The 21420-nt window shown below is 45.7% G+C and overlaps 1 protein-coding gene across 4 annotated transcripts in view; it reads right to left on the reverse strand.

Moving 5' to 3' along the window:
• Positions 1 to 2369: 2369 nt before the first annotated feature.
• Atp2b4 (ATPase plasma membrane Ca2+ transporting 4) overlaps positions 2370 to 21420 on the reverse strand; it is a 93602-nt gene continuing 74551 nt past the window's right edge. Inside the window, exons 16-22 of one of the 4 annotated variants that reach the window (XM_047521710.1) lie at positions 20034 to 20225; positions 19373 to 19586; positions 18765 to 18976; positions 17632 to 17739; positions 15438 to 15614; positions 11787 to 11891; positions 2370 to 6874 (exon numbers count right to left, since the gene is read on the reverse strand). In XM_047521710.1, the coding sequence (XP_047377666.1) occupies positions 6569 to 6874; positions 11787 to 11891; positions 15438 to 15614; positions 17632 to 17739; positions 18765 to 18976; positions 19373 to 19586; positions 20034 to 20225 (1314 nt within the window). In that variant the 3' untranslated portion in view covers positions 2370 to 6568. Of the gene's footprint in view, positions 6875 to 11705; positions 11892 to 15437; positions 15615 to 17631; positions 17740 to 18764; positions 18977 to 19372; positions 19587 to 20033; positions 20226 to 21420 lie in introns of those variants that run through there. The other 3 variants (XM_047521708.1, XM_047521707.1, XM_047521709.1) reach the window with 3 other exon arrangements.

Consider the following 21420-nt stretch of genomic DNA (forward strand, 5'->3'; position numbering starts at 1 on the left):
AAAATAAAAACTAAAAAGGGCTGGGGATGTAGCTCAGAAGTACAGTGTCCCTGGGTTCAATCCCCCCTGCCAGCTTAAAGTTTAATGTAAACAATTGTGCTGTGTTGGAAGAAGGTGTGCTAAAAGGAGACGGTTTATGTGGCTCCTATTATATAGGGACAACAGAGAAACCAAGTGGCACCTGAGCTTGAGCACTTTTCTGAAGTAGAGATGGATACACCCCTGAAAGTGTGGCGTCACCAGCCATTCAGACAGTTCAAGTATTTGCCTTGCTTAGACTTCTTGAGCAGAGGTTAGATTTCTGGGTGTAATATGACTCTTAAAATCTATGGGCCTTTGAACTTCTTACTGTAAGTAATGAAATGGTGTTCTGGTTTCGACACCCTCCTCTTAAGAGATGGCAGCGGGAGGTCATTCCAGAGAGCCTTCTCTTCCATGTATGTGCGTCTAAGGGTCATGAAGTCGGGCTGACTAGGGAGGTATTATTTGAAAAGAGTTTTAGAGAAGACTTGATTATGGCTGGCTACACATCAGGATACAGAATACAGAATCCACTGCTCTTCAAGGCAAAAGCTTTGTGGTCTACCAATCTAGCAGGGTATTACCTCTTGTGTTCTAGGTCCCTATTGGGAGCAACTGGATGTCAATGACACCACACCAAGCAACATGTTTACATGTTTTATTTATGACAGAGTTCAAAATTATTTGCTGGTGAAGGACACGCCATTCTCTTCCTCTCAGTGACAAGGCCACACCCTAATAGATCCAGCTCAGTGGTACCCACTGAGTTATCTTTGGATCTGCTACAGTCTGACCACATGTATGCTTCAGAGGGAACCAGGTGTGATTGGCAGACAACTTCAAACCAATCCAGTGACCAAAGGGAGAGGATATGGTGGTAGAGAAAGGAGAGCTCACAAACCGTTACTAAGATGGAATGCAAAGCAATTATTTTCTAGAACTGGGGTAGGGAAAAAGATAGGAGAGAAGAGCATGCTGTCGTCCATCGTCACCTGACCCAAGGAGCTGAGCTGGCCTTTATACCCCATTGGACCAGCGTCTTAGGATATGGAGTCTTCGCCTGAATGACACTGTTGGGGTTCATTCTTCACCATTCCTCACCACATATTGGGGTCAGGAGGTTGGATTTTTAAGGTTCTCTATTTGGCACAGAAGAGAGGCACAAGTCTAAGGTTCAACAAAGACAAGATGGGAGCGCGAGAAGGGATAAAGGACCAGGCTTTGGAAAGGACTCTATAGATGCACGTTTGTCTGGTATCCTTTCAAGCAAGAGAATTTTGGAAGGAATTTAAAAAGACTTCAGTTTTGTTCTGACTCTTTTATGACTCCATCCTCTTCCCTTTTAAAGACAGGGTTTTGCTAAATTGGCCAGGTTGGCCTTGAACTTGTGATCCTACTGCCTCAGCTTCCTGAGTAGCTGGGATGACAGGCCAGTGCCGCTGAGCCTGGCTAAATTTTTATTGTATAATAATTAATTAAATCACAGTCTCTTTTCTTTTTTGTGGCCCTGGGGACTGAGCCCAGGACCTCAAGTGTGCTAGGCAAGCACCCTACCCCCAGCCCCTGAGCCTCTATTTTTAAGAAATGAGGTGGGTATAGGTCCGTGCCTATGGCAAGAAAAGTGGGGATAAGATGCAGGGCTGCAGGCATCTTTTCCAACAAAGTCTGGTTCCTCCTTTGGAATCAGCCTGTGAAAACCTCCAGGGGGTCTGAGCTGCTCTTCAGCTCACACTTTCCATAAAGAAGCCTGGGGAGGAGACAGATCGTTTTCTAGCCCTTTTTTTTGAAAGAGAGCAGGGAACTTGTTTGTACACCTGGAAGAGAGCTGCAGGAAGGAGTTATCTGAGATATGAAAACTCAGAACGTAAATGACCTGCCAGGCAGGAAGCTGTTCTGAACTGAAACTGGGGCCTGATATCAGTGGTGCTAGAGAGTCAGTGAGTGGAACCATAAACAAAACGAAAGAAAACACGGGAGAAGAGGTGGGTGGGGGAGAACCTCAGAGGGTAAAGCAGCCAATATAAGGGAAATGCCCCAAAGATTTCATTAAAAAGGGGGAGAGGAAGAGCGGCCTGTCAGGACGGCCTCTTGCTCCGTCCTCCTAGAGCTCCAGTTTCCCAACTCCCAAAGTGCCGATCTCACCACCTTCATTGGTGGGTAGAACAAAGCTTGTGCTCCAAGGTCCTGAGAACGGCACCCAGGGCAGAGAGCCCCCCAGAGGGCGGCAGGCAGAACAAGTTGGGTCTGTACTTGTTCCGATGGGGTGGTGGGGGCAGTACCCTCCGTAGGTACTTTGACAGTACCCAGTGGCATGACCCAAAAGTGGAGACACATTGAGGATGGCACAGTTACAGGTGGGCATGGGTTTTTATTCTCAGTGCATGGCAGTATTGGTTTCTGCTCATCAGCAAAAAGCTTTATTGATTCCAAAAAATTACCCCTTTTAAAACTCCTCTTCTTGCCGTCTCAGTGGAACAACATATTTGAATGTCAGATTTGCCAGTTTATAGCATTTTTTCCCCTAAGAACCACATAAATACATGCAAAACATTGTACATAGAGCTTAAATAATATCAAAATGCAAATACAGGTTGGGTGCGCTGTTAAGCGGAACTGCAGGTATGGCCACACACACTAGGGTACACATTGCTTTGATATCAACATTTGTTTGTCATGCAGACCACAACAGCCAATCTTTTGTTGTTTTTCTTTTTTTGTACAAAAATACCTGTGCTGCTATATTAGTTACTGAAAAGAAGAAGAAACTCAAAAGTCCTATCTGTGTGCTGATTTGAAAGGAACAACGTGGATAGATTTGTTGGCACATATATATGGCATATTCACATAGGGAGAAAGCATGAACCAAAGGCCAATTTAGTCATGGGAGTTCTTCTCCCTCCATCTCTCCTAATCAAGAGGAAAGGGGACAGCAGGCCTAACTACAGAAGTTCTGGCACTGAGCTGAATGTAAGGGGGTCTGGTCTATTCTGAGGAAGAGGCTAGAATGGCTTAAGAACAGCAGGCATTTGTAAGCGCCCACCCCCACCAATGCAGTGGGTGGTTCCTAGATATGAAAGGTAAGCAGTGTGCATATTGGGATGGTACCACGGGCGGCTTCAATTGTAAGGCAAGGGATTTGGGGAAGAAAGGAAGGGATGCATTAAGAGGTTTTCTGGCACATTTGAGTTTGCCACGCCCCTCTGGGTTTTTGGCAGTGAGGTAATCACTCAGATTTGTCTGTGCAAACTCTCCCCTTGGAAGCATGAAGGGAAGAAGAAACCCAACCCCGAAGAATCCACAAGTGCCCAGAGGGACTTCTAGGTGGTCTCTTTCTTAACACCTTCAGGGGTAGGAGAGTCATTTCAAAGGACAGAGGACGTCCATGGGAAGGACGTAGCCCTGAGACTGTCACCCAGGGTCGGAACCAGTCATCGTGTTCTCCATCTGGAGCTCTGTCTCCCATCTAACATATTGCACAAAATCTTTTTAGGGGAAAGAAGGAGTCACAAATCAGATCCTTGCACAAAAACTCACTAATGGAAAACTCCAGGGGGAACAAAGTGGAAGAACCATAAAAAAATGCAAACCCCAAATCAGAGTGTCCTTGCAGACCAGGAGAGATTAATGTCTTTGGTGCCACTTTGCCAGCTTATTCTTTGAGAAATACAAAACCAACAGGAGGGTCCTAATCCTAGCCACTAGTTACAACAAGCCTGGTAATACATCTGCACTCGGGCGGGCGGGCAGGTGGGGCAGTGGAGTGCACCTTCATTTCCTGACAGCTGTGTCCCTTCATCCTGGCTGTTTTCCTTTCTATCCTTGGTTTACTACCCGTTTTGCTAGGTTTATCAAGAGAGGAATCTAGGATGATCATTTCTCCTCCCCATCAGACCCTTTTCAAATCCAAAGCACCATTTTGGGGAAAAGCATTATTAACTTATGCCATATTTACTCACTGCCAGTTGGATCACTGAAACTGAATAGAAAAAAACTTATATATAAAAAACATATGCACATAAACACTTAAACTTATTCAATTCCATATCAACAAAATTTATATTAAAAAAGTCTAGAACCCAACAAGTTTTTCCCCCCCTATGTATAAAGATGGCTGTTTGGAGAAAGGAAGTATGGTGTATTGGTTTTTAAACCAATTACAAACATACTAAGTCACCTGTCATGTTGAACAGCTGGTAACGCACTCCCTTCCACAGGGTTACATGACGGCACTTTATTTTAAATCCTTTAAACAAAATACATATGGCTGACTCGAAAATATCAGTTTCTGATCTAAAGAAAACTATATTTTTTTGCATAATATTTCTATATTTTCTCTCTTACTATGGAAACTAGAACACACACAAAAAAACTGTTGACTTTAAAAAAGTAGACACAAGCCCTCAGGCACCGTGAGAGTCTTTTGGGAGAAGGAATGGTAACATGGCCTCCGAAGCTTGTTATTGGCTTGCTTTTAAAAATGATCTGAGGTAAGAAAAGACTTGACAGAATTAAATCTTCCAATGTACTTAATAAATATGAATGTGAACACCTAACACCTTGGGTGAGCTGTTTCCCCCCCCATGAGTATTTAAGACAGAGAAAAGATAGCTGAAGCATGTAACCCTTACAAAACCAAAATCAAAGTTGTCTTCCTATTTCCTACAATGGTGGATCCTGTAGTCATGGGAATGCGTAGTGGGTATTGTTTCTCTACTCTTCCTACCTCGGACAGCTCAGGTGAAAGGGGTGAGGGAGGAGGGGTCCAGAAGAAAAGGCTGGAGTGGACAGGTTCAGGTCACCTTCCTCTCCCAAGTGGAAATGTGGCAGTTCCCAAGAGGCTCGGGAGCCCTCTCCTTACTGCCCTCACTCAAAAGGCGGCCGGGGTCGGGGTGGGGGCTTCATTTATCTAATGGGAGGTGGGAATTGGGGACGTGAATTAGCTCCACCTGCACAGAAGAGCTTACATCAACATCAGCAGGGATAAAAATGGAGCTCCTGCAAATATGGCTCCACCTTGTCCCAGTAAGGAACACTTTGAAAAGTCTCCTAGCAAAATCCCCAACTCCTGAGAGGCAGGTGGGCAGGGGATGCTTTGGGCAGTGTTCAGGGCAAAAGGCACAGGGCTTTCCTGGGCAGCTGCTGGAGCACACTGCTGGAGAGGGGCTGGAGAGGGGCATGTGGGAGAAAGGAGGAGAGGAGGCAGGGGAGCCCACAGGGTGGGTCTTTTGCTCCTTTAAGTCAGCACAATACACAGGGGCCTCTCCCTTTGGGTATGTGTTTTCAAAATTGGAATATGGGTGAAAGGCTGAGGATGAACAAGTTGTGGGACACAGCAAGAACAGAAGGTGGAGACTGAAGAGAATGTTGAAGCTGGTCCCCGGGCACCTAAGTTCAAGGTCTTGGGTGCCTGCAGGGAGGTTTTCTCAGATCCTGCCGGAGTGGCTCTGTGGCCTCTCCCAAGGCCTCTCACACTCACTTCCCCAACAACTGGGTCCTGCCCTGGAAGAGTCTTGGCAGATGGCTTTGAAAGCAGTGGTAACCCCAAGGAGAACCCCATAATTGCTCGCTTTGATGGTCTGGTTTATCCTAGGCCTGTCAGCTTCTGGTCCTCAAAATCCAAGTCCGTCTAGGAGGCAGGGTCACGCTCGCTTCATTCTTTTGCCACCACTCTGGGAACAGGAGGAAGCTCAGGCCTATGGTAAAACGATGTCATACATGCAAGCTTTGTGGGGAAGGTTGACCTTCCTGGTACTTAAAAACCACATATACCTGACAAGAAGGCAGTTCAGAAGTAGAAGCTAACCTGACAAAGAGAGGGAAACATTCTTACCAGCTCTTGACCCTTTTAGCAAAGAATCTGTCTGCCTCTAGAATCAAACTGAGGCTTCAATTGGGGCTTGAGGGGAGAATGGTCAAAGAGGATTCTACTCATCCACAGCTTTTCCATTCTCTTAATTACAACAACCTTTAAAAAAAAGAGTGAAAGGAAAGAGGATGAGGGCTACAAAGGACCAAAAGAACCTGAGGGAGGTTTGACTGGGAAGGCAGAAAGAACCAGGGGACTTCGGGTCTAAGAACTCAAAATGGGCAAAATTGTCTTAAAAACAATCACTCTCTGGCTGATTTTTTTTACATTCCATTCCTGCCTCAATAAATTTGTGGATTATCTTTCTCTCCAAACACTCAACTTGGCTTATAAATGGCAGATACTCAGGATAAAAATCCACAAGTCAGGAGATGGTGATGTGTGTGAACATAGGAGAATCTGGACTGTTGTGACTTCTTTAGGAATGGCCAACTGATAGACCGAGGAGCAGATTCTACCATTACCTGCCTGGCACTTGACTGGGTCCTGCTACAAACCCCAGTTCAAGCGTAAGTTGGAATCCTCGCAGGGCTGTGCTCTGGCTTCTTCGTGGTCAGGTGGGGGTTCTCGCACACTTGGGAGCGGCTGACATGACAGTGAAAAGTCTCATCATCACCTTATAGATGAGATGGATGAAAAAGGAGATAGGGACAGCAGGGATGGGGTTCAGAGACTGGAAGTTCAAACGGATGTCTCCAGGCTTTGGAGAGGGCTGTCCGAATGGGAGGCGACAACTTGCACTTGGCTGCTCTCCACCGCGTTGTTGTTCTTGTTGGCGTACGGAGTGACCTCACCATCCAACAGAAGCACCCCAGTCCCAGTCGTAGGAACATGTTTAAGGTTTTCCTCTTGCTCATCCAGGAATGGTGTTTGCGGCAAATCCTCATCTATGGCGAATTCAGGGTGGGTCATGAAGTTGTGGATGGAGTCTTGGTTCCCAAGTTTCTGCATGCTGATGGAGCTATGGAACGCTCTTACCACTTTGATCTGCATCAGGGCAAGGAAAAGGAGGATGAGAAAGTAGATGGTGAGAACTGGCCCACAGAACAAGGAACGAGTGGCTTGAGGAAACAAAACCCAAACTATAAAACATGACTGCTCAACAATCAAAACCAAACATGGAAGAAGAGATCATGGGGCACTAGGAGTGTCATGTGGCTCAGATTTCAAGCACTAGGGTGGGGGTGAGTGACGGCAAACAACGATGATGTTTCAAAAGTTGCATTAAAAAAAGTAGAAAATCCAAAACAAAGTAAGCATTCCCAAACAATCCACTCTTAAAATGAAACAGAAAACAAAAAGATTCATTTATTAGTTCTTTTGGATAGAGGGTAAGGACATTGGAACTAGGCACAAATTAACAGCCAAACTAAAAGATGATTCACACATGTGGATTTCTGTATCGAGGCCAAACAGTTCGTGAATGTGGAATGGAAAAATTACACACTGAGGTTTAGTCATCTGTTTAAAACCTTCAAAGAGCCAACATACACCAATCTGCCATAAAACACACTGGGTGACAAGTGATCATGGATATTGTGCAGCCAGGCAGACAAACCAATCTTCATTCAGCAGCATGCAGGAAATTAAAGCTCTCCAGCTTAATAAACTGCCTGTCAGTCAGAAGACATGCACGTGTTTACATTCCACAACCTCCACTGCGTCCCCTCCCCTGAAATTCTTCATTCCCTCCCCTAGAAGATGTGGATAACATACAGGGGTCAAAAGATGCCTTCGCTCTGCCTACTGAGAGAAGACCTGGCCCTCACAACTCAAATGCATTCCATGTCTCTGATCCACAGCAATGGTGGGCCGATCATGCTGCTTTCTCCAGCTGTTTTCCAAATCGCAAAGAGGAGCGTGCTGTTACATGGGGAAGGGAAAAGCATGGGGCCAGAAGAGAAACGTAATCCAGGAGACAGGCCAGGAACAAGTGGCCTTTTTGGTGGTGCAGGGAGGGGCAGTGATGAAGAAGATGGAGGAAGGAAACATTTGTAGTTTTAGGGAACTGCATGACCCCTTCTCAAAGTCTTTGTTCCACCAAATGGAAAGGAATGCAAGCAATTCAGATTCAAGGGGAAAAAACTGACCATAACTGGGCCCTATGAACAGCTTTTTCTTCTCCACAGGTGCCAGCTCTTTTGGTGGCTCTGTTTTTCTGAACTATAAGTTTCTATGAGGTGTGGCTTAGGATCCAGGTTGGTAGACTTGGGTTGGTGAAGGGGTTAGATTCCAGAGAGATTGGAGAGGGAGGCCAGGAGAAAGGTAAGGGATTGCAGGAAAGTTTAGTTTTGGGGAGGTGGCCACTCCTAGCCCTGCCCAAAGTTCTTCCCTTCGAAGAGAAATGGGAGTAACATAGGAGAAGTCATTAAGATGGGGAGGATAGGAAGGAGTGGTGAATGTTGAGGTAGGGTACCTCTTTCATTCCTCTGTTGTTTAAGCAAAAATATATATTCTTGGAGAAGAGGCAAGAATGTGGGCAGCTGAGCATATAATGCATTAGTCAAATAAACTGGATTTCCTGTCCTACCACTTCCTATCACTGAATAGAACCTTCAAAAATACTTCATAAGGAAGACTTGCCATTGGTCTCTGCTGCTAAAGCTTTCCCTACCTCTTACCTTACTCCTCCACAGCTTGCAGACCCACTCAGTGCTGAGGGTGCTCAGAGCTCAGAAGGCAAAGGACTTCTTGCCACTCTGCAGGATCAGCTCAACACCTCAGCCAAGAGGAATAAAGGAGCCTGGGCACAAACTCACCATGCAGAACAGAGAGCAAGGAGCCACTTTTCCATCCATCTATCCTGACGGTAATTTAGCTGTCACATTGCCTATACTCCAGATCTAGGTGAGATCAGGTGGAATGGGGGCTCCATCTAAGCTTCAGAAGGTCTCAAGTTTTCAGTGAGCTACACAAATCTTTGAAAGAGGCAACTTGGATTAGTTGAGCCCACATTCAATGCTTCTCCTACAGCTCTGTTACAGATCCGCTGGCCAGTGGACCAGTGAAATAATCCTGTAGGTGAGATAACTTGATCCACATGTTTAGTTTACTTCTGAGATCTCAAAGTTTCTAACAAAGTCCTACAGTAGGACAGGTACCTTTATGCCACCAGTTCATCATTTTCTACATCAGTGATTTTTTAAACTTCCTGTTTCTATTTTTAAAAATCAATTGAATATTTCATTGAGGCAATTACATATGAAACCCATTATAAAAAATAGATTTTAAGAACTTAAGGTTGCAGTGAGGGTCTGGAGCCCTGTTTGCTGGCTTTTCCTCCCACCTGTTGGGGTGACCAATAACACTGTTATAGGTAAACAAATGAGGGAGATAAAAGTGATTTGGGGATGGATAGGTGGAAAAAATAGGGAAAACTTCTTTGGGGGAGAAAGGAATAGTCATCCAGCAAGACTGCAGGAGTTCTGGAGTCTAAAGGGAAACCAGGCACCTGTAAGGGAAGCTCAAGTGAAGAGGAGTCAGAGGGCTAAGGGGCGCCACCTGGCCCAGTAGGTGGACAGCAGGGTGAGGGGCTGTGGTAGACTGCTCCTCATGCCAACACTGGCTCAGAGAGCACATGCTGATGAATGACCACACAATATGACCACCAATCCACCCCAAGGCTGGCATCTTCCTTATGGTACTTGGTATGTGAACAGGGTGTGGGGACAAGGCAGGGCTGGTGAAACCAGTGTGGGAAAGCTTTGCACCTTCTTCACTTAGCCAACTGACCCTTCCCTTTCTGAACCTCATTTCTGAAAATCTCTCAGAAGTCTCTTTGGGGCTCATTGAAGGACAAGTCCTAGATGACTCAGGAGCCCCAACCAAGCTGGACTTTAGGTACGAATGTAAAGGTTACTCTCTAGAGCTCAGTGACTGGTCAGGTGAAGACTCCATTTCCTCAGCTGGAATTCTGTGGATTTCTGCTTCCTCCCTTTTCAGAAGTCAGGGGAAGAGAAGGATTAGGGTCTTCCTAGAGAGAGAAATCTTAGAGATCTAGCTCACAAAGGTTGGACACAGTCAAATTCATTTGGAGTTCTGGAACGGGAAAGAGTGTTTTAAAATGTATGACTATAACCTCTAGGGCCTTCAGTTAAGAAGGCACAGCTGGAGAAAGAGCAGGTGTGGTCTGTCTCTCTGATCTCCTAGCCTCTGAGGGTTTAGGGCATATCTTCTACCAGCTCCTCTGCAAGCCCAAAGGGCTCTGACTTCTGCCTGTCTCCTTGCACCATCAAATCGATAGGACATCAGATATTAACCCTTCCTACCAGCAAGGGATGATTAAAATAGGACAGAAGCTAGTTAGAAGGAGATGGCAAAACCAGAAGAAAAAAGGAATTAAAAAAGGAACATGGAACATGGAAGGAATAGAATGAGAGGTTCTTGGATATTGGTGGGTAAGTTTTTTAAGTGCCTTCTTACCTGCCTCTAGTCCTAAAGAAATATGGCCTCCCACCCCCATACCTCACCCAGAACACTTATACTTAACTAAAAAGAAAACATAAATCTAAGTCTGATTAGCCTACCCAGATCACAGTCATGTGAACCACAGACAAAACAACTGTTCTGTCTTCTCCCTATGTCCTAGGACTGGGGTTGGGAGTAGGGGAGGAAGGGACAGACCCAACACTCAGGCAAATCCACAGTATATTTAATCGGGTGGAACTCCTTCTCCCCCAGTTACCTTACTGGCTGCCTCCTCTCTCCTCTCTGCTTCCCATTTGGGAAAGGCATAGGAAGAGTCCTATAAGTTACCAATAAGAACCCAGGTCTGAGGTTGAGTGTTGACAGTATTCTAATTGAAAGGTTCACTGAGAAAGGGTTCTCAAAACATTGTGTGCAAAATAATACACAGAGGGCTGACTCTTGGTGGAACAATCAAACTAAAGAAGAAACAAAAAAAGCGTTGCTCTTCAGAAACTTCTACAAATTTATTTGTAAGTGAAGAAAAAATGTCATTTTAAACTTTTCATATATTTCTCTTACTCATAATTCATATGTGAACCAACTGATTCTTAAATCTGAGTTTTGTTTAAATCCCCTGAAAAAGTAAGATAATAAGGTTGCTCAGCTTTCTGCATTTGAACTGAACTACTTCCTTCCTTTATATCCAGTTATAACTTTTATGCTAATATTGACAGCTAACAATGCAGTGGTAGTCAGAAGGGCTATTATTATTGATCAAGTTCAATACTGTCTTAATTAAGCACAAGTCCAAACCCTAACCCTAATCCTAACCCTAACCCTACCCTAACCCTAGTAAACCCATAGGTGCAGTAGCTCCTTGCCTACTTTTCTTTAGGTTTAGTACCAAGCCTTCTTCTAAATAAAGAAATTCCTGGGTTTTCATTCAGCCTAACCTCACATCTAAGCTAAGAGGGTACAGCTTAGACTCAAAGGAGCAGGAAGAGATGAGAGGAACAACAACATATCCAATCAAAGCAACAAACAAGCACACGCAAAAAACCCCCCAAAAACCAAAAACCAAAAAAAAACCAAGGCAAAGCAAACACAAAAACTCAAGGAAAGAGAGAATAAAGTAAGGTAGAGAAAAGTCAGGAAACAGGAGTATTGTCATTAAAATAGTTAAGGTTTAACAGTTTTCCAACATTAAAAAAAAGAATAAAATAAAAAGGCACACAGCCTGGTTTTAGAGTGGGTTTTTTTTTTTTTTTTTTTTTTTTTTTTGTCTTTTCTTCCCATAAGTCAAAGGATTAAAAGATAAAAAACAAAAGGAAAAGATAACTATGGTTGGTTAAAGTGGATGCCACGTGCTCTCTTGTGGTCATTTTAGCAAATCATGCATCATAATAGACTATCACTCACTGCCCATAGGAGGAGATGATACAGCAGCAGCAACAGAAGTGGTGGGGGAAGATTTGATTGGTGCAACTGATACATAGGATGGGCTAGGAAGTTTTACATCAAGCGCTTGACCCATGCTCTGCCGCTTTAGGACTCCCTTTAAAGAGGATCCCGTCTGGAATGTGTTAATTACTTCGATCTGCAAAGAATCAGAGAGTGAGACAGCTTTGCTCCACAGTCAGAGAGGGGAACAAAGAGGAAGGCGGGGTCATGGAGGGTTGGGGAACAGGGGACGGAAGCAGCTGGGAAAAAGGGATAGGAAATGGAAAGCAGATTTCCTCACCCACAAGGCTATGGCGAGGAAAGGGGGAAAACAATAATTGCATATCACACTTCGTTCAAGGAACTGTTTGCCATTGAGCCACAATCCAGTTTTCTCTTCCCTTTTAGCCTATGGTGGACATTTTAGAGGTACAGGTGTCCAAGGGTCTTCTCCCAACCCACCACTCCTGTCAGCTAGACAGTCTAGTAGCTAATTCATGGTTTTGGCCTGTGCTCTTAAAAATAAGACATGCCACTTGAGATACTGAAGGTAAAGTGCATGTTACTGAGCTTCGAGGCTCAATTAAACCAACTACCTATTTATGCAAATTTTCCAGGAGCATTAATTCATTGGTTAAATAGAAACAGGTAGTGTAGTAGCTCATACATATGTGGACATGGTGGAAAGGCCACTGGGCCGTGAGTTGCTTGGTTCATTCTCTTCTGGTTGCCTTTCCTAAGACACTCCCACTTGGGCTGACGTGGAGTTCAAGAATCCAGTGGCCAAACCCATTACAGAGAACACTACTAAACTGAATGAATGCACTGGAGACCCTGAAACACCTGGCAGAAATGCTGATAAGAGCTCAGTGGCAGGAGCTGCTGTGGGTGATAGTGAGCAGCTGCAGCCCTAGGTCTACCCGGGTAGCCTCTGATTTTTGTGCTGCTCCTCAGAGACACAGGCAATCAGTATCATTCATTCTCCAATAATCACCTTGATCTGAGGCCTCCATCAAATCTACCATCCTTACCCCTGACCTCTAAGTAACAAGGAATGAATTAAAAGGATTCCTTTATCCTTCATGGATCTGACGGAATCCTCTTAAGAGACACCCACATGCCTAATTTCAAGGTCAATTCCCCAGGAGAATAGGAAAGGAGTTGATCTGGTCACTCTGACTTCTTTTCCTCTGATGATGATGGGAAAGCAGGTGTCTTGGGACTCATGGTTGTTCTTATCTGTTTTCTTTTATTTTTGGTACTGGGGATTGAACCCAGGGGTGCTTTACCACTAAGCCGCATCCCCAGCCCTTTTCATTTTTTATTTTGAGACAGGGTCTCACTAAGTCCTTGAGGGCCTCACTAAATTGCTCAGGTTGGCCTTGAATTTGTGATCCTCCTGTCTCAGTCTCCCGAGTTACTAGGATTACAGGCATGCAACACCATGCCCACTTGTTGTTCTTACTTGCGAAGCTTCCCTAGAAGCCATGAAATGCTTAGGGTTAGTTTCTAGATTCAGATAAGTTTGTGTTAAAACATCACCCCTTCCTCACATTAGAGTTTCCAATTCCAGGGCCCTAAATCTGTAGGAGGAAAGGGTTTGCACCTGGGAGGGGTGGGCTCCAGCTCCAAGGAGGATGGGTTGTAAAGACACCTGTCTCCATGCTCACTGGGAGGCAAGGGTCATCTTGGCCATAAAATTGCATTCCAGCTTTATCTTTCCAAATTTCTAGACTCAAATTCCTGAAACTTGTGCTTTCTACTGCTTTTAACAAACTAGGGGTAAAGGAGAGGGGAAGAACAGCCTAGAACCAAGGAAAGGGGAAATTCCATCCAGGAATGAGTAATAGTTCAGCACCTCCTCCCACCCCAAGGGTCACAGTGAGAATGACAATAAGGTTCCACAAATAGATGGAGGGGGATTTTGTTAGAACTCTGATGAAGCTGAAGGGTAGGGCCAAAGGCTGACTGGCTACAGGTATCCAGGATGTACATTATCTTAGAGTCAGATGACACCGGAATGGCATGATTATCAATGGCATTTTTAACAGGCTGCCTTTGGGGCTTAAGTTTAGGTTTTAATGACGTTCTTGCCAACTGCCTCATGATCCAACAGGAACAGGTAGTAAACCTAAGGCTACATAGGCAGTGAGACCAAACAGAGAGAAGCATGGTTGAGGGAATGGAGATAGGCAGTGGAGGGGAAGGAAGACCAGGACTTTCTGTCTCCAGAAGAAACACTGGCAAGGAGCGAGAAGGCACTGGAATGAGGAAATCCTGGCTAGGAAAAAAATCACATAGTAGAAGAGGAGGCAGGTGATCCTAAAGGGAGGAAAAGCAAAGAGGTTATTTTGAAAAGAGCAGACCCAAAAGAAAGCACGGGGGGTTTCAGAGACGGGAGCCAAGGTGCCAGGTTCTATGGGCACTAGCTGGAGTCAGCAGCCTGGAGGGCAGTGTGGGGGCTGTGGGGATGCTGGACACCAGGAGGCAGTCTGTGCAGGTCCCCTGCAATTTCCTTTTCTGAGCGGAGGAACTCAAGAAAAGGGAAAGGAGCCCCAGGGTTCCCCTACCTAGCTCTTTTCTACCTTTCTAGCTCTTATCTTGCCCATGGTGAGGACAGGCCACTAGCTGAGTACCTGAGTCTGGATATGGAAGTAAGTTCTTACCAGGTATGTGATTGAGAATATCCATTTTACCTATCTTCCCTATGTGTTAAGGAGCTGGGGTTGCTGGGAGTTTTCTCAGTCATCTGCAAGGCCAACTTTTGAGAGTCAAACACTTTGGGGATTCCCCAGTCAATCAGAAGAGAAATAGGCCTATACCAGGGTGAGCACCCTTAAAATTTTGGATTGATGATTTCTTGAGACGGGGAATCTTGGAAATAAAACGAAAAAGATGTGTGGGCTGGAAGCAGGGGAAGAGAATTATCAATGACTAACCCAGCCCGCTCACCTGGGAGGTAATTACAATTGATTCAAGGAAAGGAAAAAATAATGACTGTAGGGCTACAGGCAGGGCACCTAAGAGCAGGGGGAGCAGCTTCTGTCCTATTTCAGAATTACAAGAAGGGAAAGGGTTTGAAGAAACAATAGCTTCTTCCTTTCCGAGAAGCAAGTCTGAATCCTGCAAAAGACACTCGGGCATGGAAATGTATCGCTGTTTATACATGTGCAACCCTCAGATTCCCCGCCAGGACGCTGAATTTCAAATGGGAAAGATGTAAGAGGGTGAGCCTCTTACAAAGATCCCTCTGGAGAACATCTATTCCCATCACAGCAGCCCAAGAACGTCACCTTAAGCAACTGCTGAGCACACTGACAAAGGGATGCTATAGCACTCCTTCCTCTGGGAGGACTGGTACATACCCTACCCGGGGCCAGAACTAGAGCTTGCTTGCAAGAGACCTTAAGCAGAAAGCCCGCCTAGCCAACAAAGCCTGGCGGAATGGCCTTTACGATCAACCCACAGCAAAGAACTGCTAACACTGTCCCATGGTCTGGGTCCATTGACTACTCTCCTCTCAGGAGCCCAAGCAGATATTCTGCCCCTCTTGGTCCTAAAGCTAGGAAGCTAGGGCTGCCCTTGGGTAGTGAGCCTTAAGAAGGGGAGAAATGCTGGCCACCAAAAATTGCTGCCCTCCCAACACCTTCCAAAATAGGGAGGTTTTTACTCCCATGGTGAGGACAGGCCACTAGCAGAGTACCTGAGTCTGGATACGGTTCAGGCCCCGGAACCAGAGGATCTGGCCTCGGCGCAGCTCCATCTCCGCATGGTCAATCTCATCCAGTCCTTCGGCATTCTTGGTGATCTCCTCTTTGGTAGTACCATGTCCAGCCTCCTTTAGGAACTTCAGAGATTGGGTAGGTATTGCAGAAATGATCTGAGGACGGGCACAGCATAAGGGAGACAGCAGAATCAGGGGGAGAAGAGCCGTCAGTCAACTTACCCAGGTCAGACCCTTGGGCAGGTTACTCTGCTCTATCACCCTGCTCACCAGGAGAGCAGTGTGGGAGCACCAATCTGTTCAGGCAAGCATTCACCATGTGCTCACCAGCCATCAAGCTCTTACGAAGGTTTTCTGTTCATGGACATACAAAAGAAAACTTACATTCTGGTAACCAGGTAGCATATTCTATAACTTGCTTCATTATAGAACTGTCTCAGTTCTTCCTTTTTATTTTGCCATCTGTCTTTTAAGAAAAACAGAACTATAATGCATGGAACATCATAGGAAGAGGCAGAGACCAGGACCTGTGGGAAACAAATCTGAAGAGATTTGTGTGTGGGGAAGAGGTAGAGAAAGGAATGAAAAGGGAATAAGCCCCTCCCTAGGTACACATGCAAAGTAGCTCCATTGTTATGATAGTAAAAGGACAGTTGGGATAAGGAAGTGGGTGGGACAGAACATGAAAGAAGGGACACAAGGGTTGGGCACAATGGGCCAGGCCTGTAATCCCAGGCACTCAGGCTGTTGAGGCAGGAGGATCATAAGTCAAGGTCAGCCTCAGCAACTTGGCGACACCCTGTCTCAAAATAAAAAATCAAAAGGGCAGGGGATGTAGCTCAGTGCTAGTGTGCCCCTGGGTTCAATCCCTGATACCGGGGTAGGGGGGTGTTGGAGGAAAGAAAAAGGAAAGGGAGACATATGAGTATTATCAGAAGGCATGAACTTCAGTAGGTTAGACTTGCAATATGAGATAGATCACTCAGTAAGCTCAGTGAAGTTGGTCAGTTCTTTACAAACCAGATGAGGAGCACACAGGGCTCAGGTGGGACAGAGGGACTGTCTGGACAGTTCAACTGAATGAAGCCGAAAGGCTTGAAATGGGAAGAAGGTTGAAGTTCTGCTTTTGGATGCTGGAAGAAGCTGCTACGATGTCGAAGGAAGGCTGTTGTCTGGCATTAAGGCCACGTGGTCACATAAAAGCCAGACTCCAGAGAGTTTCAAACAGCCAGCAAAACAACCAAGCTTCACTCAAGTGCAAAACTATTCTAGGCCCTCTGGTAAATAAACTTTGGCAAACAGAGCAGGGTGGAGGGAGGTGGGTTAGGAATTGGGATAGAGATTAGTCAGGAAGGCATCTAGGAGGTATGAAAGAAATGACTACGTGGCTCTTTGGGGCCAGGTAGTGCACAGCCTCTATTATCCAGATGGTAGGGCACTAAGGGATTGTCAGCAGAGTCTTGGGGTCTATAAAGAGAAGTACATTCTAGGCCAGAGCTGAAGATGGTACTAGGGAAGGAATACAATTCTCACCAGGCCTGATGATATTATTATAATTAATACTAACATTCACTTAGCACTTCCAAAGGTATCGGACATTGTTCTGAGTCTTTTCTGTAACTTGCCTAAGTGATCTGGCTGGAGAAAGGAGATCTGGGATGCACACCCGGCCGTTCCCGTGTCCATGCTCTGAACCACATGCTACGCTGCTTCTCTAGAGATCTTATAAATCTGAACCTATCTCAGGTGAGAGGCAGGCATTCAATGTAGATAAAGCCACAGTGAGAAGCAGAAGAGGCGGGGGAGCCCTGGATCACATCAGTACAGGGGCCACAGATAGACTGCTGCTTCATTAAAATAAAGACATGTGTAAGCTCTTCTGAGATCCTTAATTTTTTTTTTTTTTTTTAATAGCAAAATTTCACTGAAAAATTCCACTCCTGTCTCAGAGAAGCTAGGGCCTGATTAGAGAAGAGATCTAGAAGCTCTGAAGTGATGGGAGGTGATCATTCCACCTTAGGATCCTATGAGATGGAATGAACTTGAACACTTGATAGGGAGGAGAAGACAAAGGCAAGGAACAGGACTCTCCACAGTCACTTGTTCCACCTCATGTAGAGGAGAGCAAGTCTGCTGACTGTGTGGACCCACAGGAGGGTGTGCCTGCACTCACCTGGCCCCACAGAAGTTCTCCAATCCCGATGAAGAGACACCACAACCACTGGGACAGGCTGAGGCTTGTGCAACTGAAGGGCTTACCCCCAAATTCCACAATGAAAATCTAGAACAGAGAAAGATGCAGCCCATATCAGACAGGTCCTCTAGCCATGGGCACTGAAACCATGTCACCCCCTGCCCAGGGATCTCTGTGGTACAGACCCTGATTTTCCTGCTGGAGAACAGGGAAGAAGAAATCTAAAAAGGCAGACGGGGAGACAGATAGCTCTTACAGAGAGGTCTTCTGGGGAGACACACACCTCCTGTGACTGCTGTGATGATGATTAATGAAAGGTCTGGCAGAGTAGGGACAGTTGGAGACTTCTTGTGATTATGGTTAGTAGGTGACAAAGAAAAGGCACAGCAATGGAGAGGAGGAACTGAAGGTGGGGATAATCCAGGAGGTATTGGGTCTACAGAGGGAAGTAGCACCCAAGCCAGAGCTGAGGGTGGCTAGGAAGGGATGAGGCAAGGGTTCTGTTGCACAGCCTGCTCATAGTCCCTTGTGTCCTCAGATGTTTGAGTGGACCTCTGACTAAGATAAGAAAGAAGGGGCCTGATCTCTATTTCACCAGGGTAGCCAGGCTTGGACTCCGGTTCCCACAGTGGAGCCCAAGTCAGGCCCCTAATGTCGACTACACACACCAGTCATCGCTTCTCTTCTTCTGTGAATTGTGGGGCATTTTCCACCAGGATCCCCTTCAGAACAAAGGGCAGGGACAGGGAGGGAGCCTGTACTATGAGCGCATGCACATGTGTGCTGGTAGGAGGCATGGAAAGGGGCTAAAGGGGAGAGTCTCTTGTCTTGGTCACTTTGTGAAATTTCTGTGTATTTAGAAAGGTCATGAAAGAATTCTACAAGTCTTGTTTTATCTACAGTCAACATGCTGCCTTGAAATGGAGCACTTGACACCCTAGGCTCTGATTCTAGAACTAGGTACAAATGGAAGCAAGTTGGGAATCCCAAGTGTTCACCCCATAGCCTCAGTCCCTACTACTCCTTTTCCTGGGTACTTAGGGAATCCTGGCTCCCAGCCTCTGGCCTTGATCTTCCCAGACCTCCTATCCCAACTCCAGATAGAATCTCACCTGGGTGATGAACGTGCCCAAGACTACAGAGCAGAAGATGAGGTTGTGGTAGATGCCTGCAAAGACGTTCCTCTCTCCATGGATTTTTCGGGAATTGATTTCATTGAAGAGCTGCATCAACACGAAGGTGTTGAAGACAATGGTATAGTGCTGGCTGGGTGGTGAATGTAGAGGTGCCTTCCTCCCACTGTCAATGTTAAAGAATTTTTCACCTGGTGGGGAGAGAGCAAGATGGGGGGAGAGCTGTGATCTCAGCGAGAGTTCATGCTGAGTCAGAGCATGTTGGTGGCCACCAGTTGCACTGAGTTACATTAGTTATCAATACTTTGTTAATTGGATATTTTAAATGTTAGCCCTGGTCTCAACATATCTGACCTTATCTCTTGGTTTGCTCCATTGATATTTGTTTTCTTGTACTTGTACTAGAGCATGGCAGAAAGACTCTGCACTGGAGTTACGTAGCAGAAGCGCACAGGAGACAGTAGGTGAAGCTATTGTGCCTAGACTGTGCTCTACCTGCTCCAGGTGGAATCTCTTTGCTCAGGTCAGTCTTGGCCCCCATCTCTACCCAGCACCCCAACCACTGCTACCCCCAAGTTGTGGCTCACCAGCAAAGACCAGGACAAAGATGACAGTAAGCTGGTAGACTGCATGGCCCAAGATGTTCTTCATCATAGTACGTGAGATCAGAGGCTTATTTCGGCCATAGGGGCGTCGCTTTAATAGAGACTCTGTAGGGGGCTCTGTGGCCAGGGCCAGTGAAGCAAAAGTGTCCATGATTAGATTAACCCACAACATCTGCACAGCTTTCAATGGAGAATCCTGGTGGGAAGAAGAACCAGTCCTTTTAGTTTCCCTCAGAAACAAACCCTCGCTCACTTACTGTTTCCCTTGAGATGGCCTAGCTTCCTCTGTTCACCTAGACTTTGGATCTAGCCACCTATTAGCTGAGTGTGACCTTGAGAAAGTTACTTAACCTCTTTGAGCCTCAAGTTCTTCACCTGTAAAATGGGGTGAATACCTATATTACAACTTGCTTTTGAAGAATAGAGATAATACACATACATGCATATCATTTCAGTTGACTCCAAGTGCTAAATTATGGTAGGGAGGTCTTTATCACTCCACATAAGTAGATGGAGACAGTGGGCCTAGTAGAGCTGATTCCTGCCCCATATCACTTGTCCTTATTCTCTGTAGATACACTGGATCCCCTGCCCCATGTTCCTCAGCTCCTGCTTCCATCTCAGCCCACCTCCTGCCCCCCACCTGGGTGATACAGGCTCCAGTGAAGGCGACGATCACAGCCACCACATTGACAGTGAGCTGGAACTGCAGGAACTTGGAGATACTGTCATAGACGTTTCGTCCCCACATCACTGCTTTCACGATGCTGGTGAAGTTGTCATCTGTCAGGATGATGTCTGATGCCTCCTTTGCTACATCTGTGCCTGCAATACCCTGAGCCAAGATGGGAAAGGCAACAGTGGGGAAGTGGTAGAGAAGGACTCCTCTGCATTCTGTACCCAGAATCCACTTCCTGACCTCCAAGAAGCCTTGGAACTATGCATGGACACCAGAGGGCACACTAACAGCACACAAGAAAACAAAGGGACAATGAGACCCCATCAACATACAGAAGAAGGCTGGTGTTTGAGGTTGCTGCCCAACTCTTGTACGCAGGCTGGGGATTACAGTCATCTTTGATAAGCCTTCCTCCCTCCCCTCTGACTCTCCCTCCCTTGGAAGATAATTAGAAGGTAGGGATCGAGTCCTACCTATCTGTTTTACTTCCAAGTTCTTAAACTTCTTTTTTTTTTTTTTTTTTTTTTTTTTTGGTACTGGCAATTGAACCTGGGGACACTCAATCACTGAGCCACATCCCATTCTTTTAAAAAATATTTTATTTAGAGACAGAGTCTTGCTAAGTTGCTGAGATTATAGGCATGTGCCACTGCACTTGGCTTGCACTTCTTTTGCCACTGCCAGTATCTGATTTAAGTATGGTCTCCCCACACCTTTAAGAAACCCTACATTTTGTTCTAGGAGGAGCAGTGTGGCAGTACATTTCAGATGTTCTGTTCGTGTTCAAAATCGTGTCACTGGAGAACCATGAAAGATTTCCAAGCACGTCAGTGGTTTGAGACCCGTTCCCGTGGAGCAGTGGGTCTTAACAAATGCACTCGCCTTATTTTCTAACCTGCTCTTAGTAACCTTTCAGCTCAAAACCTACTGGTTCATTCACAGTCCTGAGTCTCTCATTCGCTTCTTGAGTCTAGACTTCTACTCTCACCATTTCTCCAAGCTCGAAACATCCTCCTTCTCCATTCATTTCAATCCTGTCATCAAGGTCCCATTCATTAAACCTTAGCTGCCTTGCCCTGCGGCCCCTAATGCCCCAAGACCACACAGCTATCTCACATCTTGCCACTACTGCGGTCTGCAGAGGAGCGTACCCTTTACTTTGGTGTGTGTATTTTAGTAGTAGACTATTTGTTCTCATTGCCTGTTAGTATTATTTTCCTATCTAAATGGCAACGAATGAATATCCATTAGATAAACAACTCGGTTCTCCATCAGAGTTCCCTGGGACTTCTACAGAGTAGAGTGCACTATAAGGATAAATAAGAACCAAGAATAATCCTTAGAATTATGG

Source organism: Sciurus carolinensis, chromosome 12 (assembly GCF_902686445.1).
Source record: "Sciurus carolinensis chromosome 12, mSciCar1.2, whole genome shotgun sequence".
NCBI classification, from domain to species: Eukaryota; Metazoa; Chordata; class Mammalia; order Rodentia; family Sciuridae; genus Sciurus; species Sciurus carolinensis.